The sequence below is a fragment of the Notolepis coatsorum genome (assembly GCF_963971535.1).
Source record: "Notolepis coatsorum genome assembly, chromosome: 1".
NCBI lineage: Eukaryota > Metazoa > Chordata > Actinopteri > Aulopiformes > Paralepididae > Notolepis > Notolepis coatsorum.
This window is the reverse complement of record NC_140165.1, coordinates 68,407,470-68,431,374: the sequence shown is the minus strand read 5'-3', so window position 1 is coordinate 68,431,374 and position 23,905 is coordinate 68,407,470. Positions and strand designations below refer to the sequence as shown.

Sequence of the window (23,905 nt, the reverse complement as noted above, 5' to 3'; positions counted from 1 at the left end):
ATTTGAAAACGATTCATAAATAGACCGACAAATAAATTTTTTTGTATCCACTTTTTCTCCCATTTTTTCTATATTTTCTCCCATCCCAATTTCGTATCATCCAATTCAACCCTCCCCTGTCACGAACGCTGTTTCTTGCCTCCCACAAGCCGGCTGCAATGTGGACTAAGTCATACATAGCACAAGTCCCCTCCGGTACTTGAGGTAACGGCAGTCGCATCTTTTCACCTGCGCAGCTCAATCTCTCAATGGCGAGGAGTAACGCATGGGAGGCTCACGCTGCCCCCGACACTTCCTGATTCTACTGCGCAGGCGCACCAACCGACCTGTAGGAGTCGTTGTCCACAACGCCCGATCCCCACCCATCAGTTTCCCACCCCCTAATACGGCCAATGTGTATTAGTATGAACGACCAGCTAAACTGAAAGCAATGTGGAGCGCTGGGCTCGAACAGGCGAGCCCAGCGTCTCCGCATTCGTGGCGAGCGCCTTGCCCACTACGCCACGTAGCCGCCCCTAGACCGACAAATGATAACGTTCTGGAATATTCCAGTAAAAGGCGATTATCATGGAATGTGTTGTTTTTTCTTCGAAACCGAGTGGTTTTCAAAATGCTATAAAAAGGAAATGAAGCGATAAAAACACAATCTGCTTTGCCAATGTTGACTGGAAAATGATTCTTTGATAGAAAATGATTCTTTGATAAGCGATGGGCAGATTAGACACAGCATAATTTAAAACATAGATTAGGCGATATTAACGTTAACATGGGCCGTGGACCGTGGCATCAACGGGGGAAAAAAGGAAAACACGGCCCGGCACTGAAAGTGTTAAGGTAAAGCATTGTGGCAATCAATAAAAACAACAATAAAAACAAGAAACAAGTTACATAAACTAAATCAGATAAAAAATTATCACAGTTCTGGTTTGCCTTAAGATGCAGTTTAAGATCTTGAACATGGAGTATGTGGGGCACTCTCTAATCACAACTGGTAGGCTATTCCAGTAGTTACCACCTTTAACAGAGAACACAGTTTTTGCGAAGGTAGTATATCGAGAAGGCACCTCACAGTCCCCTCTACTGATGACCCTGGTGGTAATGCCAGTGTCTGCTTTCTGTTGGATGAACTCATCCAATGGGGGAGGGGCAAGTCCATGCAGAACCTTATACATGAAGCAAGTATATTTGAAAACTTGGAAATTCTCAAATGTTTTTCTAAAACATTACAGTGATGAAATTAATTTGGTTTCCTATCAAATACTTGTATGGCTTTTTTGTAGAGTAATTCTATTGGTGTAAGAGTAGTGACATATGAAAGTTTTCGATGTTAAACTTGACTGTGTTTGTCACTTTCTTCACATGACTTTTTAAGGTCAATGTAGAGTCCAATGTGACCAAGATACTTGAACTCATTTACAATGTCCAGCTCCGCCTCTCCCAGAAACAGATTAGTGAGTGACTTCTACTGGTGACTTTGTGAACATCATACACACCGTTTTCTTGGTGTTAAGTGAAAGACATGGTTTTGTTAGCCAGTCATTGCAGATGTCAGAGTTGCAGAGGCATCTTGTATTGATTTTGCAGATGTAAAGATTACACAGTCATCAGCATACATTTGGACATTGGTGTTTTGGCATGCATCAGGTAGGTCATTGATAAATAATGAGAACGGTATTAGCTAGGGGTGTAACGGTACACAGAAGCCACGGTTCGGTACGTACCTCGGTATTGGGGTCACGGTTCGGTACAACAGAAAAAAAATATTTATAATAATTATATATATATTTATTTTTTTATATATTATATTTATGATAATAATAATTATTATTATTAAATAGAATAGAATTTTCTATAGGCTTGCCATGGTAGTCAGTGATACTGGTGTCATTCTGTCCTTGCGCATCCTTAAGTTTCAGTTTCGATTCCAGAGAGAATTAACTTCACGACGAGACTGAAGACTAGAGAACAGATGACATGTTGCTTACAACAATGGCAGAGGATTATTTGGATTTAAACACAGTGGAGCTCAGATGATCTGTCCGGAAAAGTATGTTTCTTCTTTTTATTTGATTGTGCCTGCTGTGAGTCCGGTGGGGAAGAATGTTGATGTGTTTGTTGGCGATGCGTGTGTTTCTTTCCATTGGTTTCATTTGGTTAACGTTATTGAGCGAACAAGAAAACAACCCAGGGCTCTACGCTAACCTTTTTCCCAAGGAGCACATATGCTCCTAAATGAAAAAATTTAGGAGCACACAAAGAAATTTAGGAGCACCCACAAATATTTAGGAGCACAGTGAAAATATTTCAAGTAACAGATTTTTTTTTTTTTTTTTTTTTTTTATAAATGTATATTTGTACTGTGCATGCATGTGTGTAAATTAGCTCTTGCTACAACCCTGCATGTTTACATTTTGTATTTTGTACTTGATGTTCATTAACATGTGCTGTCCCTATCAAATAAACTATCAAATCAAACTACTGCTACAAAAGGTTCAGTCACTTAACTGTAGCCCCTTTTATGCATACAATGCATGTTTTGGCTGTGTTGCTCTTCTAGAAAAATAATCCTTTCAGGGTTGCCTATTGAAATACTGTACACCTCCAGTACAGAAACATTGTTTATGAGTTTGCGTGTCAGGTAGACCATTGATTGACAGTCACTTGCACTCCAGCCGTCCGGCGCTGCAGCTGGACCCTATTGCTCATCTCTGCTGTTGATAACGCTAGCCACGTTATTATACACACAGATACACAGTGGGCCAGTGACTTTGGTGTAGGGGTGTAACAATGCATCGATCCTAAGGGGGAAATTCAACTGCATCGATTTGAAAATGTTAGAATAGATTATCGCAATTTTAATGTGTACACAAGTCAAGTCAGTCAAGTCAAGAGTTTTATTTGTCACGGCATACGAGTATACAATGAAATGCGGGTGGTCTTGCCCGCAACGATGTGCAATACAGTGGGTACAACATAATAGAATCCAATACAAAAACATTGTGCAATAACAGGTAACAGGTAACATGGTGTGACATCAAAATCGGTATCTGTACATAGTTATTTACAGAGCATATAGGACATGCTAGGTAGCTTTGGTAGTGCAATACACTGTTACTGTTGCTACTACTGATTTAAAGTGGCCTTTCCTTTTGGCAATAAGTGTGAGTGTGTGCCCGCTCACGTTAAAGTGTTAAGTGGCTGCTAGTGTGTGAGCGTGCACAGCGTGCGTGTCGTGTGTGTGCTTATGTGTGGATACTTCAGTGTTCTGTGGTACTCAATGTTCATTGTTCAGGACTCTGATGGCCTGGGGGAAGAAGCTAAGCCTAAGCCTCTCTGTCCTAGTAGCTGGGGTTCGCAGGCGTCTGCCTGACCTCAGCAGCTGAAACAGGCTGTTATTGGGGTGGTGGGGGTCTTTCATTATTCTGCAGGCTCTGGATTTGCACCTCTTGTTGTATAGAACCTGCAGGGGAGGTAGTGCAATACCCGTGGTACGCTCGGCTGAGCGCACCACTCTCTGTAGGGCCTTCTTGTCCTGTGCCGTGCTGTTTCCATACCAGGCAGTGATGTTTCCGGTCAGGATGCTCTCTACCGCTCCTGAGTAGAAGGACTGGAGTATCTTCCCCGATACTCTGAACTTCCTTAACTGTCTCAGGTGGTAGAGGCGCTGTTTCGCCTTCTTTACTACTGTGTCTATGTGTGTTGACCATGTCAGATCCTCTGAGATGTGGACCCCCAGGTACTTAAAGCTGCTCACCCTGTCCACGGTAGCCCCGTTAATCATCAGTGGTGTGTGCGTCTCCTGCTGTCCTCTCCTATAATCCACGATCAGCTCCTTGGTTTTACCAATGTTCAGGAGCAGGCTGTTGTCCTGGCACCAGCGTTCCAGTACCTCAACCTCCTCCCGGTAGGCCTTCTCGTCGTTGTCCGAGATCAGCCGCACCACCACCGTGTCGTCTGCGAACTTCACTATGGAGTTGGAGCTGAACTTGGCCACACAATCGTGTGTGTAGAGTGAGTACAGCAGGGGGCTCAGAACACAGCCCTGGGGGGACCCGATGCTCAGGGTGATGGTGTTGGAGGTCTGACCCCCCACCCTGACCGCCTGGGGTCTTTCGCTCAGAAAGTCCAGTACCCAGGCGCTCAGGGCGGAGCTCAGACCTAGCTCGATCAGCTTGTCCACCAGTCTGGTGGGGACTATGGTGTTGAACGTGTAGTCAATGAACAACAGTCTCACATAGCCCCCCTTCTGACGGTCAAGGTGAGAGAGGGTGCTGTGCAGTACCTGGGAGACCGCGTCGTCGGTGGACCGGTTTGTCCTGTATGCAAATTGCATAGGGTCCATATCACTGGGGAGGGAGGCACAAATGTGGTCCTTGACCAGCCTCTCGAAACATTTCATGACCACAGAGGTGAGTGCCACCGGTCTGTAGTCATTTTGACATGTTGGGGAGGGTTTCTTCGGTACAGGGATGATGGTAGACATCTTGAAGCAGGCAGGGACCACTGACTCCGCCAGGGATTGATTAAATATGGCGGTGAACACCGGGGCCAGCTGGTTGAACAGGACTTGAGTATGCGTCCTGTTATACCATCTGGGCCAGCAGCCTTCCTGGTGTTCACCTGCATAAATGCTCTTCTCACACTGTGTTCCGACAACGAGAGAGCGTCCCCGCCCCCCCGCGGTTGCCCCCCCCCCCCCTCCACAACAGCCGGCGCGCCAGTGACGTCACTAGCCGGAGAGCCAGCAGCGCCACTGTCTACACCAAACCGAGCGTAGAAGGTGTTGAGCTTGTCCGCGAGGGAGGCGTCGTCGCTCCCCATTGAGGGGGCGCTGACTTTATAGTCAGTTATTGTCTTCAGTCCCTGCCATAATCCTCTTGTCATTTTGTGCCATTTGTGTCTCCAGTTTGTCAGCATATGTCCTCTTAGCAAGTTTAACAGCCTTGCGTAGAGTATAGACTGAAGCCTTATACTCCTCCATGTTTCCTGACTCTCTACCCAGGTTGTAGGCGGTGGTGCGAGAGTTCAGAGCTGCTCTAATAGTACTGTCCACACACGGTTTCTGGTTTGGGAAAACCCGCACCATTTCCGTGAGGACAATACCATCAGCTATTGTTGTTATGTAGCTCACCACTGTGTCTGCGAGCTCGCTGACGTCACTGGCGCTTCCTTGGAACATATCCCAACGTTGTTATTAGGGATGGGTACCGAATTCGGTACTTTTGAGGTACCGAACCGAAACACGTCGGTACTACCGAGTATCGAATCAAGTGAGAAACCGAAAAAAAATTAAAAAAAAAAATTAAAACAAATATTTTTTATTAATTTTGTCTTTTACTTTTTTTTTTTTTTTTTTAACTTTTTTCTTTTCATGTCAACGTTCACACGCACAATATATGCTTACCTAGGATTTGACTTGATTCAACAACAAAGCAGTCGGAGCAATGACAAGCCGAAAACTGTCGAAATTGTAGTTATTTGAAGTTTGGATTATTTTTTTATACGACTGATTTAGGTAAATAAAATTTCTTGAGACTAAAGTACCGAAAAAAGGTACCGTTGGGTACCGGTATCGATTCACAGGTACCGGTACCGGTATCGGTTCAAATGTGAAAGGTACCCATCCCTAGTTGTTATTGTCATGTCCGTTACAGCCAACACACCGACATACGCTACTGCATCAACGTTATGATTAACAAAGCAAGGCATTCGTTTTGTTGCATTAACATTATATTACTAATACTATTGCTAAATAAATCATTTTATACAATTGTTGACCACACCACAACTGTAATAAACTGTAAGCAGTGCAGGCTATACTGCCCTCTGCTGGTGTGGACATAGCAGTAACATTGAATTTGTCAACATGCTTCTCAACACTGATAATGGGCTTTGGACTGAAGACTTCATTATGTAAATGTTTCATTTTCTTTCATTTAGGACACCTCATACATTTACTGATGTAAGTCCCTGACCATGCATGCTATATTTACACAGGTGGTATTGCTGGATTCAGCACAACCACACCTTTCCGAAAAGCCCTCATCTGTGTTTCTATGACAATCCATGGCAGAGGTACTACAAAGTAAATGAGAACATTCTGCAGAGATATTTATTTTTTACATTTCCGCTTATTTTAAGTATGTGTACATGGTATATATTTCCTACATGCATAAAGATATTCACATCCAGGTTTTTCTATTATGTTAAGCAACTGTCTGACTGCTAGCATGCCAATTTTGAAAGCTCTTGGAGCTTGTATTATTAATCTACATGAGTTTATATGTCTCAACTCCCATACGGCCAGGCTATATTTTGGTTATTTTTTCCTTTGGGGGTGTATAACAATATCTATCAATTTACCTATTTTTGCAGTAAAATATTTGTATACAAGAATCCATTTCATATATGGGAGACCTTAGAGATGAGGAAAAACAATGTTGTGTTTTGTTCTACCTCCGGTAGGGGTATCTCAACATTTTGGGGGCATTGTCACTAGGCTATTAGTATAGCTTGGTCCTTAGCCAAAATGTTTTTCTTTTCTGTCTACTAGGGCTGACCCCTATTAATCGATTAGTCAACTAATCGGTCGAAAGGGGCCGTAGTCGACTGGCCAACCTCTTAGTCGAATATAATATAAAAAAAAATTAAAAATTAAAATTAATATTTTTTATTTTATTTTAATTTTTGTATCATTCTTTCCAAAAGAAAATAGGCCTAGAAGCGTGGCTAACGCTAATGGCACGCATACCAGAGGCTAACTGCCTATGAAAACAGGCACAGAGGCACTGAAAGAGGATTTCACCCATCTAATGAACACACTAGACTAGACAAATATCAAGATGTATCCATCAGTGGACCAATTGCATGCTTTTGCAGAGGACAAGAAGCCTTCAGTCGACTCCTTCAGACATTAAGCACCCCCCACAGCCCAAATGAAAAAAAAAAAAAAATTATATATATATATTTTTTTTAAGTCGACCAATAGTCGACTACCGGCAGATTTTGGCCAATCCTAGTCGACCATCCAAATCCTTAGTCGGGGACAGCCCTACTGTCTACCACCTCCACCTGGGTAGGCATGTCTTCCCATTCTCTCTGTGCCTCTCTGCTAGTTAGGTTAACTCTGTTAGAGAGTCGTGTCCGTGAACTTGAGTCAGGAAAACAGCCAGCTTTAGAAGTCAGACATTTCAGGCTTTTCTAAGGAGCCTCAAGCGAGGTCTTCTAGTCTGGAGAGTCCCAGACATAGTGCTCAGGGAGCTGCCGTTGCGCCCGATACGGGGCGGCAGTGTACCCGCTCGCTCTCGGTCTCAACACCTGCTCCGCAACTAGGGATGGGAATCGAAAACCGGTTCCCATTGGGAACCGGTTCCTAATTGGCCGATGCCTGGAACCGTGTGCCTCCCGTGACTTTCGATTCCCTTATCGCTGCCAGGTTTTCAAAACAACGTTAGCGTTAGCATGTAGCCATGGCAGACTTATTTGATTCCTTAAGGGCTCGAAATTGCCTGGATTTTGGTAATATGCTCCCACTGTTTGGCTACTTCTATGTGCAGTGAAAACTACTTGAATGCTTTAGAACCTAGTCATTGATTTAGGTCAGGGTGAGCTAAAATTAGCCGCGGAGCTAACGCTATATAACGTGAGCTAACGCTATTTAATCAAGCTCACAAAGAGAGATAAACAGCTGACAGCGGATAGTACAGGTACAAATACAATAAAACAGCAGGTGGGGGCTGTTGTGTAAACCTTGTACTCTTTAGTTCACATATAATAAGAGCCGCAGTGTTTGTTTACAAGTCTACACTGTAAGCCAGGAAGTACCATGGTGGTGCAACATACAAATGTGTCCGTGTAGCAACACAAGCCAATACCTTATAGGACAGGGGCCCGGGGAGGGAGCTCTGTCTGTCTGTGTGTCTGTGTAGGTGTGTAGGTGTGTAGGTGTGTAGGTGTGTAGGTGTGTAGGTGTGTAGGTGTGTAGGTGTGTAGGTGTGTAGGTGTGTAGGTGTGTAGGTGTGTAGGTGTGTGTGTGTGTGTGTGTGTGTGTGTGTGTGTGTGTGTGTGTGTGAGACAGAAGTCGGAGGAATAACGACCTGTTATTCAATAGATTAAATTAGTTTAAGAATAAAAAAATAAATACATTTTAAGAGAATCTCAAATACATTATTTTATTTAAGTGTAGGCTATAGTTAATGTTTTATTTTTTACAGTTTTTGTATTTTTCTGACATGGGGGCTCAACAATAAATGACAATCAGAAATGTCAAGTTGCATGTTGTTATTCTAACCAGCTTAGACCCCTACGCTCTGCATCTTCTGGCCGCCTCAGACCTACTCCTATCCAAGCTCCGGGAGGGTCATCAAAGAGAAGTCGCCTATTCTCAGTCCTTGCCCCACAATGGTGGAATGAACTACCCACCCCAGTTAGGACAGCCGAATCACGTCCAATCTTTCGCCGTCGACTAAAGACGCACTTCTTCAACCATTATCTGAATAAAAAAAAATATATCTAACCCTAACTAACCGTACTGTCATGCACTTGTCCTAATAAATTAACCTACACTGTAGCACTCAACACTTTGATGAACATTGTTGCTCAGCTGATAGAGTTGTGCCCTTCCTGATGGCTTGTCGTACAGAACTTGTAAGTCGCTTTGGATAAAAGCGTCAGCTAAATGACTAAATGTAAATGTAAATGTAGTTCTGTTGCATTTCCAATTTATTTATGTAAATTATAAATTGATCAGGTATCGATAAGGGTATCGATAAGCAGAATCGAATCGATAAGCAGAATCGATAATGGAATCGTATCGATAAAATCCTATCAATTCCCATCCCTATCCGCAACCTGATCTTACACTTGATGCGGGTTCCAGTCCCAGCGCGCAGTAATTGGCGACTCCATCACCCGGCATATTAAGCTAGACAAGCCAGCCGAGATTAAATGTTTTGGGGGAGCCAGAGCTACCGACATTGAAGCAAACTTGAGATTTCTGGCGAATAGCATAGAAAAGGCAAAAGATAACAAACATCTTCCACCCACTGAAGTTGAATTTGATCATATTGTTATACACGTCGGAAATAATGACTGTAGGATGAAAGTCTCTGAGGTCACAAAGATCAACATACGGTAGTTAGGCGTTCTGACCTCGCCAGAATGATGTGTCGGCATCGAGTAATCTTCTCTGGCCCCCTGCCTGTAAACGGGCATGATGATGAGTTCATGAGTAGGACAGCTTCTTTACACCAATGGCTGGAAAAATACTGTAAAGAACAGGGCTTAGGGTTCGTGGATAATTGGTCCTCTTTCCGGGATCGCCCTGGCTTGCTGAGAAAGGACGGCGTGCATCCTAACATGCAAGGCGCCTCTCTCTTATCTAGAATTATAGACAAGATCATAGCTTTGGGCTGACAGCCACCCCACAAGCATGCCAGGGTACAGGCTCGTAGCGAGCCTGCTAGTCATGCTAAACCGATTGAGCCTGCAAATCCCTATATACCTTTCCTAACCATGCTGGGTCCCTCCTCCACTAGGCTCCCCACTCCTCTCTTTCTATCGCTATCCCTAACCCGGTATTATCCAATCAAAACTAGAATATCTCATTACGCTCCGCTTTACCGAGCTCGTCCGATAAACCGCGCCAACTTAATTGCGATTAAACCTATGGCTGAAACACACACACATGGCTAAATATGGTTAAATATACAGAGTGCTTGAAGGTTGGCCTTATCAACATTCGCTCTCTGCCAACCAAAGCTCTTTTGGTAAAATGAGCCGATAACAGACCATAGTCTCGACTTATTGGGCCTCACTGAGACATGATTATCGTATATGAATTAGGGCTGGGCGATAAAGATAATTATCGCAATATATTTTAATAATCGATATCGATTGATAATAAAATAATAATAATTGTGACCTGCAACAGGGCAGTTTTAAAACCAGAGACAGTGGACAGACTTGTCTTTCTTGCCTGCAACTTAAAGTAATGGCTTTGCTTGTCCAAATGACAATACTGACCAAATTGAGATTTATTTTTCTCGTCCATTTATTTTGATTGCTTTCTAATTTAAAATACAGTTTGAAACCGTCTGTACACAGTACGCTATGTGTGCTAGCAGAGCTAGTCTCCAGTCGCGAGTCACGGTGCACATGTGCAGTGGTTTGTCCACCAAAAAAGCACCAAAAGATAGAAAAGAAACGAGCAGAGCCAGAACTATTCAACTCCCCTGGAGCCACAGCCAGCAGAGAAGCCGGTTTACTTTAGCTTTTAAACCAGCTGCAGCCTGAGAACTGGAGTGTGAGGGGATGTAACACTAAAGATGGCAACAACAAAGAATTGCAGCAAAATAAACATACATCTGTTGTTTAAAAAATATTTATATATATATATATTTATATACTTATAACAATATCGATAATTATAGATATCGAGTGATATGATATCGTTATCGATATCGTGATATAATTTTTGGCCATATCGCCTAGCCCTAATATGAATTAACATTGTTGTTGACTGTCACTGACCTCTCTCTCGCTCTCTCAGATATGCCTTTCACACCGGCCGGGAATGTAATCTGGAACCGGCCGGCGCGTTCACACTGGTTTGGAACATGAAAAATCGGTGCTCAGTGTTTTCTTAGAGGGCCGAACTAAAGCCTCCGTCATATTCCGAACCAATTATTCCCGGTGTGAACACGCCGGCCGGTTCGAGATTACGTTCGGGAACCGGCTCTGGCACGGAGCCCGGCCGGTGTGAAAGGCCTATCTGTGTCTCCCTCTCCCTCCCCCCCCCCTCTCTCTGAGCCGGAATCGAACCGGGAATCTTCTGATTACCAGACGACCGCTCTACCTCCTGAGCCACTGTATGGTCTCTCACCTGCAGAGTTTGCCGATGGCGAAGAGGGAGATAACGGGCTCGGGGCTCTGCCTCTCCTCTTCCGACTCCAGCTCCTCCTCGTACACGGTGCCGTCTGCGCTCTCCACGGGCTCATCGTTAGTCACCCAGAACTGGCCTTCCTCACGGGGGTCCAACTCGTCCTCCTCCTGCTGCTCCTCCTCTTCGTCTCCCAGGTAATCTGAATCGGAGTCACTGAGACAAAGGAGAGGTATGTTGGTCTGATCAAGCAAGATGCCAATGAGTCACGTCAAATATCTTTGGGGTTTGATTGTAATAAATATTTCACTTAATTAGCAGAAATACTCTAAAATGATTAAGTCTGCTATAAGCTATTCTCCCTCTCTTATATGTGTGTGTGCGTGTGTGTACTAATTATCTTTACTAATTCTGATTCCTGGGCCTATTTTATTCAAATATATATCATTTCTTTTTTTCAAGTCAAGAAAGAAATCTTGCTCTATTTTTGAAAAAGCACTATTTAACTGTAGGCCTATTGTAACTGAGGGGTACAATTCCCTGACTGTATTACTAGATATGATACTTACTACCACTACCTTTGTACTTAATATTCGGCCACCCAGTACACGGCATAAATATATTATCATAAACACTCTCACGTAGATGAAACGGATCCAACACAAATGTACGAAGTCGAAGTATGCGTTTATTACTACACAGCAATGGTGTGTAGAGCAAGCACTTAATCACTTAATTACATTTATGAATTGAAATAGTATGCACTTTTATGGCAAAGAGTATTCGTCGGTATATCAATAGAGAATGTCCAATCTCTGAAGGCGCAGGTGGTAAATATACGACCTGGAATAGTTAAGGAATAACAGCAATGATACTTTAATGATTATATACTAGATACACTAAGGGGGGGTTAATCCGGTCGCTTGTAAGCCGACAGGAGTAGGAGGGGGGGGGGGTAGAATCCGGCTGCCTCGTCCGGCCAAGGGTATCCCAGGTGAACCCACTGTAGTGCCGTTCAATGCGCCGGCGATCCTTGGACCACAGATGAAAGCAGGTGGACTCTTTGTGGGCCGGCTCTCTCCGGTCCACGGGGGAGAGACGTGAAGCGACCTCGTCTTGCAGAGCGTCTCCTCACCTTGCGTCCTCTCCAGGGGGGGGGGGTTCCAACACACGGCAGTGTCGGGGGTCTTTATCCATGGAATCATCAAAGTATACAAAGCATAATCCGTGCCTGGGAAGGCGGGCTGTCGTCGGTAGAATAATCCGGTATACAGGTCCACTCGCTCGTCGGCTCTGGGGCTCCTCGGGTGCAGCTTCACATGGGGTCAACCACCCTGGGTAAGCAGCCAGTTCTCTGCCCGAAACGATGGGGTACTGACTACGGTAGTATTCTCACCGCACGAAGCACTATATATTAACAGACTATTATTAGCTTAATAGACTACGTCCAACTCGACGATATAGTGCCAAATATGACTATTCAAATATTAATATACACGATGTCTCAATACCGATGGTAGGCGAACTTGGCCTTACTCCCACACGTGGCGTCGCGGGGAGGCTTTACGTCTGTGACTCTATTGGAGGGTAAGAAACTGGACTGAAAAGGAAGTCCTACTTTAGTAGCGCAGTATATATACGCACTATGAACAAATAGTCCCATTAGTGGTGCGGTAGCCAGATTCCTACGCGGAACTAGGACTTGTTCGTACATGTGGAGCGGTACGTTTGAACTGGGTCTGAGGGGTATGGCAGCCTGGCACCAAGGTCTCGACCAATAGTAGAATGGAGACTATTATGGGATGTTCAGTAGGCTAGAATGGATATTCAATGCATATTGTACAAGGAATATACAAGGGATATCAGGGAATATTAGAGAATATACAAATACAATTAAATATATATATATAAATAAATATATATATTCGGTTTAATCTGGCCCTTCACAACAGCCACCCCCTGATTGGTCCCAGACCTAATCAGTTAAACAGAGACAGATTAATCGCGTTGTCTATTTACACATAAGGGTTTGCTGTAGGGGTCAGTCAACTTCACAAAGTCATAGGGTTGTAGGGTCATGGTCATCATCGATTGTGTCTGGGAGTCGAGGCAGTTCTATGAGCCTCGCCACGGGACGGGTGTAAGTGCGACCCTGGACGAGCACTTCAGCTGCTCGGACCTTGCCGTCGGCACCGGTGATCACTTTGCTTACGCGGCCGGCCGGCCACATAGCTCTGGGCAGTGATTGATCAATAATCATGACGACTGTTCCTTCTGTCAAATTGTGTCTCTCCTTTACCCACTTCTGGCGGGTCTGTAGAGACGGTAGGTAGTGCAGTAGGAAACTGTTCCAAAACTTGTCGGCTAATACTTGGCTGTACCTCCACATTCGTCGGCCGTTCGCTTCTTCAGGCCGGTACATTGTCTGGGGTAATGCAGGATCTAGCCGCCCCATCAGGAGTGTGTTGGGGGTAACTGGGTCGATATCCGCCACAGTCTGGGCCCCAAGTACTGCGTACAGGGCTGTCTTTATGGAGCGCACTTCTCGCTCAAGTGCCACCGAAGTGGGGTGCGTTTGGGGGGTTGAATTGGAAATCAACCTGTGCTGGAGCGAGGTGGGTCTTAAGTTCTGGGCCCATAGCTTGGAAGCTCTCTCTCAGCTCTCTTTCGCCGCCTTTGAAGTTTGTCCCATGATCGGACAATAGGGTAGACGGTCTTCCTTTCCGTGATGTGAATCTTCGGAAGGCCATAAGGAATGAGTCTGTGCTCATGGTCGGGAGAAGCTCGATGTGTATCGCTCTGGTGGTCATGCATTTGAATACAATACCCCACCGCTTCTCGGTTCCTCTTCCTTTCTTTATGTGCAGCGGGCCAAAGCAGTCCATACCCGTTGAGTGGAATGGCTTGTCACCGATTCGGAGGCGACATGGAGGAAGGTCAGCCATCCTTGGTATGCTGGGCTGCGCGCGCCACTTGCGGCAGTCTAGACATGTTCGCTGGAAGCGTCGTACCGCCTCTCTTCCTTGTAGGATCCAGTAACGACGTCTGATTTCCGCGAAGACTCTTTCTGCTCCTGCGTGATGTACATCCTCATCGTATTTCTTTATAATCAGCTCTGTGACCTTGTGTCGGCTGTTCAATACGATCGGGTATTTAATGTCATCCGGTAGATTGGGGGCTCTGCGTAGGCGACCACCCACTCTGATGAGGGTATGAGCGTCGCTCTCGGGGGCCAGGTGAATTAATCTGCTGTCGGATGGGACGGGCTTTCCTCCCTGTAGACAGGCCAATTCATCGGGGAACGAGTCTCTCTGGGCTCGCTGCAGTAGAAGCAATTCTGCTTCCTCGTAGTTAGCTGCTGACATATCAGCGGGGGACTTGCACTCCGGGTGGTACCGCAGGAATGTTCTTTGTTGTGCACTCTCTATGGACGTGCAATCGTCTATGTTAGGGTCGGTGGAGGCTACGGTGCTCAATCCACAGAACACAGACTTCTTATTTTCCACCTCCTCTGGACTTGCTTCCCTCGGGATAGGCATGGGCCACTGTCCTTCCGGGAGTCTTAGGAATGCGGGGCCGTCACTGTAGACATTGCGACGGGTGAGGTCATCCAGGGGCATCCCCCGGGTGATGACGTCAGCTGGGTTCTGTTTTGTATCAACGTAGCGCCACTCTGTTTCTCCGGTTAACTCTTCAGTTAAGTCTTGAATCTCGGTGACTCTGACTCCCACGAAGACTTTGTACTTGCATGAGTCCGATTTGATCCAGGCGAGTACTGTCGTGGAATCTGACCACAGGATTGTTCTAGACACCGGTATGGTGAGCTCACGTTGGATGAGCGTGGCTAGGTGCGCTCCGGCTAGGGCTGCGCAGAGCTCTAGACGTGGGATAGATTGTTGCTTGCGTGGGGCTATTCTCGAGCGGGCGAGGACAAATGCTGTGTAGATCTCTCCCCCCTGGTCTTGGGCCCGCAAGTAGGCTACTGATCCGTATGCGACCTCTGAGGCGTCACTGAAGACGTGTAAGTCCATTTTACATGTCTCTGGCCTCACCGTGGGTGGGAAGTAGCTTCGGCGCATATTAACGCCTGGGAGTGAGTGGAGCTCCATCTCCCACTCTCTCCAGGTGGATGCAAGGTGTGCGGGAATGGGGTCGTCCCAGCCCTGGTCCTTGTCCCACAATGCTCGTACAATCATTTTTGCCCTGGTGGTGTACGGTAGAATACATCCTAGCGGGTCATATTGTCGGGCGAGTGTTGTGTACACACTCCGTCTGGTGGTCGGCGCCGCCGCCGGCCTTCCCTGCTCCGTAGTCAGGGGCTTGTGTCTGTAGTGAAGCGAATCTGTTTTGAATCGCCACACCAATCCCAGGGTCATCTCCTGGGCTTCTCCCGGGATTGTAGCCATCCAGGTCTCGCTGCTGGCTGCCTTGTCCTCGGAGGAGAGGCTGCGCAGTACTTGCGGATCGCTGCTGGCCCACTGCCTGAGATCAAAGCCGCCTTTGATCAATGAGGCGCGGAGTTTAATCAGGAGAGCCTCGGCTTCTTCTTGGGTTGAAAGGCTTTGTAGACAGTTGTCTACGTAGAAGCTGTTCTTTACGCTGTGTCGGACGTCTTCGTCCGCTGCTGGGTCCTCTGCTACATGTTTCTGTAGTGCAAATGTAGCACAGCAGGGGCTGCACGTCGTTCCGAAGGGGAGGACTTCCCATTGGTAGATGGCTGGGTGCTCATCTCCTGGCTTCTCTCTCCATAGGAACCGTAACAGGGGCTTGTCCGCCTCTACTAATCTCACCTGCAGGAACATTCCTTTAATGTCCCCGCTGATGGCCACCTTTTCCTGGCGGAAGCGGAGTAGAACGCCGAGTAGGGAGGGGCCGAGTGTGGGACCGGGCAGTAACTCTTTATTCAGATTTTGGGATCCGATCTGGTAGCTGCAGTTAAATACTATGCGGTCTTTACCGTTGTGATGGACCTTGTGGTGGGGCACGTACCACGATTCAGTGGTCTGGTCAGCCTCTTTAATGTCCATCTTTGTGACGTGTCCCGCTGTGATGAGCTTCTCAATCTCAGCGCGGTATACACTCTCTTGGGCGGGGTTCTTGGCTAAGCGCCGCTCCGTGTTCAGCAGGTACCGTTCTGTGGCGTCTGTCTTGGCGTGGAAAGTAGGCATTCCTTCTCGCCGCAGGAGTGGCGTGGCGTATCTCAACACGCCGTTGACCGGGACTCTCTTGGTCCCTGTCTCGAGGAGGTGAATGGCGTAAATGTCATCTTTAGAGCGAATGTCTTTCTTTCCGTTCTTAAAGGGCATTTGTTCCAAGGTCCATAGCCGCTCTACGTGTTGCAGGAGTGCGGTTTCTCCCTCTGTGACTCGGGAGTGGAGACATCTAGTGGCTGTACTTCGGTTGAGAGATTTGGCGAGCGGGCCTTGGAGAGTCCATCCCAAACGGGTCTCGACTGCTGCAGGACAGCCTCGGGGTCCGGTATGAACCCGGTCTATCGGGACAATGAGGTCTGCATGGTCGGAGCCTATCAACAGGGTCGGCATAGCATTGTCTATGAGCGGGATCGGTAACTTGCGCAGATGTGCATATTTCTCCATCAGCTTGGCGACGGGGTATGTGTACCGCGACAGCCCTATTTCTTGGCTGGTGAAAGCGTCTGTAATCTGGTACCGTCGCTCAGGCTGGCCGCTTGCTGCGATAGAGAATGAGACATTCTCGCCCTTTATCGTCTTCAAATCTCGTCTTATTGTCCGAATTGTCATTTGGGTTTCGCTTCCCCGCAGCCCTAGCTGGGCCGCAGCGGAGGCGAGCAGCAGGGTCTTCTCTGACCCGTCATCGAGGACGGCGTAAGTGTCCAGGACTTTATTCTGGTAGCTTAGTGTCACACGCACTACTTTTAGGAGTACTCGGGCTCCACTGCTGCTGGCGGGATCGATGTACATGACGCTCGCTTTGCGGCTGGATGGTGCAGGTGAAGGGCGCCGTCTGTTACTGTCGTGAAGTATGTCCAGATGGGCTCCATCGCACTTGGTGCACCTTTTCTTTAAGCGGCATTCGGCTGCCATGTGTGAGCGCGCACAGCGAAAACAGCGCTTGTTGGACTTTATCCATTGACCTGCTTCCTCCGCGTTCAGCTTGGGGAAGAAGTCACATTGCGCTAGCCAGTGTTCTTTCTCACAGTAGGGGCACACTATCTTCCACTTCTCCGTTCTGGAGGGGGTACTGTGGCTCCTGCTGCTCGGTACTGACTCCGATTGGTGCATCACAGTCACCGATCTTCTTCCATCATTTAGTCGTCCGGTTCCTTCTCTGGAGCCAGGGGTGCTCCGTCCGAATGTATCTAGCCGTAGGCTGCTGACTTCTCTCGCCAGGAAGTCTGCTAGATCGAGGAGGTTCGGTTCGGGGCCATTCGGGTCTCTGTGGTCCCTCTGCCGCCTAAAGCGCTCCGGACGAGCGGGCGGCAGCTTCTCCAGAATCCTTTCCACATTTGAGTTGGCGTAAAGTTCATGCCTCCCCTTCTCTCTTTGCGCGCCCAACATCCCTACCAGGGACTGCACTCTGATGGACAGGTCGTCCAGTGCTCGATTGTCTATTGCTGGGGGTAAGCGGTCGATGTGTCGGATCTCCTGGATCACGTAATCCCATATGCGCCCATACCTCTGGTCCAATGCTACCAGCGCTGCTGTGTATGGGGTGGTGGAAGTCGCGTAGGCGAGCGCTATATTATGTGCGCGGGGTACCTTTAAGTGCTTCAGTAGGATGGCGTATTTGTGGCGTTCATCCAATACATCCACCAACATGGTCTCCAGACACATGCGGAGTTCTGTATACTGGGCCCGGTTCTCTTGGGTGAAGTCGGGTACCATAGGCGTGCCAATGTATGACGCTGACTGTGGATACATCGGCGAGCGTTGGGGGAGAGGCCTCCTAGGCGAGTCTCCTCCCGCTCCTTGGTATGGGCTGGTACCGGCAGTGTACCGTGGCCCGCTTGTCCAGGTGCTGTTCCTCGGTGCGGGTCGTGCGTCGTGCTCACCCGTGTATAGAGTCGGGGGTCTGTAGCGCAGCTCCGCGGGAGTATAGCCTGGGCTGTACCGGACCTCCTGGTCCGGTAGAGTACTGTGCTGTCTTCGGGCGTGGTTCTCCTCCTCTTCCTCTTCGTCTTCAGTTAGGTCATCCAGTGCTTGTAGTCTTTGGTTTAGCCTCTCCACAGGATATGCTGTTCCTTCCCGGTTGCTAGGTCTCGCTTGGACCGGTGGGGGGAGGTGGTCTGTGGGGGGTATAGACCTCGTCTGTTGGTCAAGTTCAGGGTTGTTTACTCGGCTAGGGGATGCCGCCCTGGAGGTGTGTCTAGACGAGTTCCTGGAGCCTCTGGCGGAGGGAGAGGGTGTTGTCCGTCTGATCAGCTGTTCTATTAGTTGCGACTGCTGTCTGTCGCGCGCTGCGTCCCGTTGAGCACCGGCTCGTTCTCGGGCCACATTCTCTTCCATCTGAATGCGTCTTATTTCTAGACGTATCTGCTCGTGTTCGCTTCGCTGCTGGATCTGCAGTCGGTCGCGTTCAGCAGCGGCGTTCAGGCTGATGAGGAAGGCCTGCTGTAGGGTCCTCTCTGCCTCGCTGGGAGAAGGCGGTTGTATAGGGGAGCCTTCCCTCGGGGTACTCCTTGCGGAGCCTTGGAGCCCTATCTCCACGGTGCTCTCCCCGTCTTCTTCCGTGCCGAGTCCTCTCTCGGTAGCGTTGTATTCCTCCCGGGACTCATCGGGGACTACTTCTTCAGTACTGGCGGGGTGTGAAGTCATGTCTGGTTCCCACTGGTCCCCACCGTGAACTTGGTCAGTTACATTAGAGCCCGTAGGGGCCTCTATGGTCGGGGTAGTCTGGGCGTTGGGGTTAGACATACTTTTACTTTCTAGTTTTACCGCGTTTACTGTTAGTAGAAGACTAGGTTGTTGACTGACAGCGTAAGCCTCTAAGTACTGAGGGAGCCGTCGTTCGCGCTGCGGGCGTTGGTTAGGAGGATCGTTTCGTGGAGTGTTCATCATAGGCCATTTCAATATTAATAACACTATATTAATATTACACTAATTACCCTCCGGCTCGAAGGACCAATTGTAACTGAGGGGTACAATTCCCTGACTGTATTACTAGATATGATACTTACTACCACTACCTTTGTACTTAATATTCGGCCACCCAGTACACGGCATAAATATATTATCATAAACACTCTCACGTAGATGAAACGGATCCAACACAAATGTACGAAGTCGAAGTATGCGTTTATTACTACACAGCAATGGTGTGTAGAGCAAGCACTTAATCACTTAATTACATTTATGAATTGAAATAGTATGCACTTTTATGGCAAAGAGTATTCGTCAGTATATCAATAGAGAATGTCCAATCTCTGAAGGCGCAGGTGGTAAATATACGACCTGGAATAGTTAAGGAATAACAGCAATGATACTTTAATGATTATATACTAGATACACTAAGGGGGGGTTAATCCGGTCGCTTGTAAGCCGACAGGAGTAGGAGGGGGGGGGGGGTAGAATCCGGCTGCCTCGTCCGGCCAAGGGTATCCCAGGTGAACCCACTGTAGTGCCGTTCAATGCGCCGGCGATCCTTGGACCACAGATGAAAGCAGGTGGACTCTTTGTGGGCCGGCTCTCTCCGGTCCACGGGGGAGAGACGTGAAGCGACCTCGTCTTGCAGAGCGTCTCCTCACCTTGCGTCCTCTCCAGGGGGGGGGGTTCCAACACACGGCAGTGTCGGGGGTCTTTATCCATGGAATCATCAAAGTATACAAAGCATAATCCGTGCCTGGGAAGGCGGGCTGTCGTCGGTAGAATAATCCGGTATACAGGTCCACTCGCTCGTCGGCTCTGGGGCTCCTCGGGTGCAGCTTCACATGGGGTCAACCACCCTGGGTAAGCAGCCAGTTCTCTGCCCGAAACGATGGGGTACTGACTACGGTAGTATTCTCACCGCACGAAGCACTATATATTAACAGACTATTATTAGCTTAATAGACTACGTCCAACTCGACGATATAGTGCCAAATATGACTATTCAAATATTAATATACACGATGTCTCAATACCGATGGTAGGCGAACTTGGCCTTACTCCCACACGTGGCGTCGCGGGGAGGCTTTACGTCTGTGACTCTATTGGAGGGTAAGAAACTGGACTGAAAAGGAAGTCCTACTTTAGTAGCGCAGTATATATACGCACTATGAACAAATAGTCCCATTAGTGGTGCGGTAGCCAGATTCCTACGCGGAACTAGGACTTGTTCGTACATGTGGAGCGGTACGTTTGAACTGGGTCTGAGGGGTATGGCAGCCTGGCACCAAGGTCTCGACCAATAGTAGAATGGAGACTATTATGGGATGTTCAGTAGGCTAGAATGGATATTCAATGCATATTGTACAAGGAATATACAAGGGATATCAGGGAATATTAGAGAATATACAAATACAATTAAATATATATATATAAATAAATATATATATTCGGTTTAATCTGGCCCTTCACAACACCTATTGTTATATATGTTATTGTTCTAGCAAAGGGATTGCACATTTCATATTTTTTTCCCTTGGTTTTTGGTTATTGTTACTGATGTAGACCGTTATTGTTAAGTAGTTGCACAATGTGAAGGATCGTGATATTGATACAATTTCAAAAATTATTCTGAAACGGTAAGTTATTTTCTCAAGAGGAATACAACTGTTTATTTCTGATGACCATCTATCAACAAGAAGAGTGGACTTAGATGTCCATGTTACTGTTATGCATTGGACTGGCCACACAAAGACATTTCTGTAGATGTCATTTGTAATTACTCAAAGATTTACTAACTAGGGCTGTCAGTTTATCGCGTTAATTAGATTAATTAATTACACAGCAAATTATCACGTTATGAAAATTAACTCAAAATTAATTACAAAAAAAATATATACCGGTATATATATATATATATTATATAATATTTTTTTTGTATCTCATTCATTCCATAACAACGTAGAATACACATTTACAGACTTTTTTTAATATGGTCCATTTGCATGTTCTTGGTATCTGATTCTAGGGACATATATGGATCTCAGGGAATGTATTCCCACTTCCCAGTGTCAGAAATACTGTGGGCTAGATCCACAAAGAATGGATTGGACATGCAAGTTGCACCCTTACTTACAATTCATTATGAATTGAAAATGGGGGACCCTGATGTAAACAAGACGAAAGTCTTTCTCTGGTCTGCATCCCCTTAACAATTGTGTGTGTATTGAGCTGTACTGTATTGTACCCATTCTGCAATCTGTTAATAAAATGTTCATTCAATCAATCAATCTGCGTGGTGATTGATTGAATGAACATTTTATTTTGAGTAAATTGTAATGAACCAAATGAGAATATCAATAAAAGAAATGTTATCTTTTTTTTTTTTTTTCGTGTTTATCGCTTTTTCCTGGTCAGACATGACCGACAGATACAGTGAGGGTGAAACGGGAGAGAGAGCAGGGGAAAACATTCGGCAAATAACGGCGGGTCCGGGAATCGAACTCGGGTCGGCCGATCCGCGACGCAGCGCGGTACATGGTGTGCTACTGGAGCGCCCAGAAATGTTATCTTTGACTGTGAATAACACCATGCTCAAATTGACCAGACCTGAAAAATCTAAGCAAATTAATAGATGGAAGATGATTAAACAGAAGGTTTTGTAGACTAGATACAGTACTGAATTCTGCCATCCGGACACATGCAATTTGGAATATGATTATATAATATAGAATATCAGGCCTAAAATGGTTATGCGATTAAAATGCGATTAATTAGATAAATTAATTACAAATCCTGTAATTAATTAGATAATTTTTTTTAATCGCCTGACAGCACTATTACTAACATTTGGTTCTGTTTTAATCAAATCTGACAAGTCGCTGTCTCGCGCACTCCAACTGCTTTTCCTCATTTCTTCGCATGTGATGCTCTTGCTGGCAAGCAGGCTAAGAAGATGCTTAAAAAAAACAGCATTTAAAAGTGAATTGTATCCTTCGAGTTAGGGCTGGGCGATAAAACGATAATTATTGCGATATATTTTAATAATCGATATCGACAATACTGACCAAATTGAGATTTATTTTTCTTGCTTTCTAATTTAAAATACAGTTTGAAACCATCTGTACACAGTAGGCTATGTGTGCTAGCAGAGCTAGTCTCCAGTCACGAGTCACGGTGCACATGTGCGGTGGTTTGTCCACCAAAAAAGCACCAAAAGATAGAAAAGAAACTAGCAGAGCCAGAACTGTTCAACTCCCCTGGAGCCACAGCCAGCAGAGAAGCCTGTTTACTTTCGCTTTCAAACCAGCTGCAGCCTGAGAACTGGAGTGTGAGGGGATGTAACACTAAAGATGGTTGCAACAACAAAGAATTGCTGCAAAATAAACATACATCTGTTGTTTAAAAAACAAAAACTAATTTGTTTTAATACTTATAACAATATCGATAATTATCTATATCGAGTGATATGATAACATTATCATGTCGTTATTGTGATATCATTTTTGACCATATCGCCCAGCCCTAATTCGAGTGACATCCTTGAAAATGAAAAATAGTGCTTGGAAACTAGAGACTCATATCACTGGACTCTCACCACTGGACTATCTTGTGTTTGTACTTTTTATATTACTATATTGTATTTGTATCTATACCTTAAATGGGACATGCATTACTATTCCTAGCACTATTTGGGCAACTTTACACAATTCCTGTGAGTCTATGGAACACCTCTGTAAGGTTTTATTAAAAGAAATGCATTGTTTTATATTTCTAATCAAGTACTGAAAAGCATAATTTTTCTCACTTTGGATTTCAGGCAGTGTTGGCCTGGCTCTGCCCATAAGCACTTTGAGTGACAGTCACCCACACAGTCTGCGACTGGCAGACAGAGAGAGATATAGAGAGATTGAGGGGGATACTAATTAATTTCGCCGCGGGGGGGGGCATAATCCCACGGGACAATGCATTGGTAACTTGTTTCAAATGACAATATATACCTATGAGATTATTATTGTACGGATCGGAATACGGGCGTGCGCGTGGGAGCATGCGCAAAGATATTACAGTGATATGCTGCTCCTGAGTCCGACTGCCTGCGAGAGAGATAGAGAGAGAGAGAGAGAGAGGAGAGAGGCACGGAGCACTGTGTAAACAAACGCTGCGTGTGTGAGATAAGACAGGTCCCCTTCTCTCTCTCTCTCTCCCGCTCGCTCGCTCTGCCTCTCCCATTTGAGGAAGTGTCGGGTTTCACTCGCGCTACAACCATAGAGCCAATCAGATCACAATCAGCTCCACCAGCGCCGAGTTACGTCATCGAGTGAGTCAAATCAGAATGACCTAATTAAATGGAGAGGAAATTGTCTCAACTGAATGAGAGCAATCCGCCAATATGGTATTTAGAGACACAGACCCATTGATACTAACTCCTATTACTATAAAACAATGCTAGACACTGAAAAAAGCCATTTATAATGCATGTCCCCTTTAAGTGTATCTATAGTGTATATACTGGATGCGTGTTGCTTTTTAACAGCGGAGGAGTGCAAGAATGTGACAATGTGACCGCGGCAGCGCGAGAGAGCGGCAGTGCGGAAATAGGCTGTCTATTGCCATTCTCTAAGACAAACGCTAACCTTAACCAGCTCCTTAACAGCGCCTAAACTTAACCTTTCTAACCTTAACCAACTCCGAAACAATGCCTAACCTTAACCTTAACCTTAACCATGCCTAACCTTAACCTTAACCATAGAAAGAATATTGCCATTCTCTAAGACAAACTCTAACCTTAACCAGCTCCTTAACAGCGCCTAAACGTAACCTTTCTAACCTTAACCAACTCCGAAACAATGCCTAACCTTAACCTTAACCATGCCTAACCTTAACCGGCGAAAGAATACACGTTAAAAAAAATAAAAAATAAAAATTGACGGGATTCGAACTTGAAACCAACGGACCGCAG

General features: G+C 46.1%; 1 protein-coding gene across 1 annotated transcript in view; it reads right to left on the bottom strand.

The window, feature by feature from the left end:
• dhx57 (DEAH (Asp-Glu-Ala-Asp/His) box polypeptide 57) overlaps positions 1–23,905 on the bottom strand; it is a 110,525-nt gene that overhangs the window by 80,452 nt on the left and 6,168 nt on the right. The window contains exon 2 of the mRNA XM_084324430.1: positions 10,883–11,095. Coding sequence (XP_084180556.1) covers positions 10,883–11,095 — 213 coding nt within the window. The remainder of the gene's footprint in view (positions 1–10,882; positions 11,096–23,905) is intronic.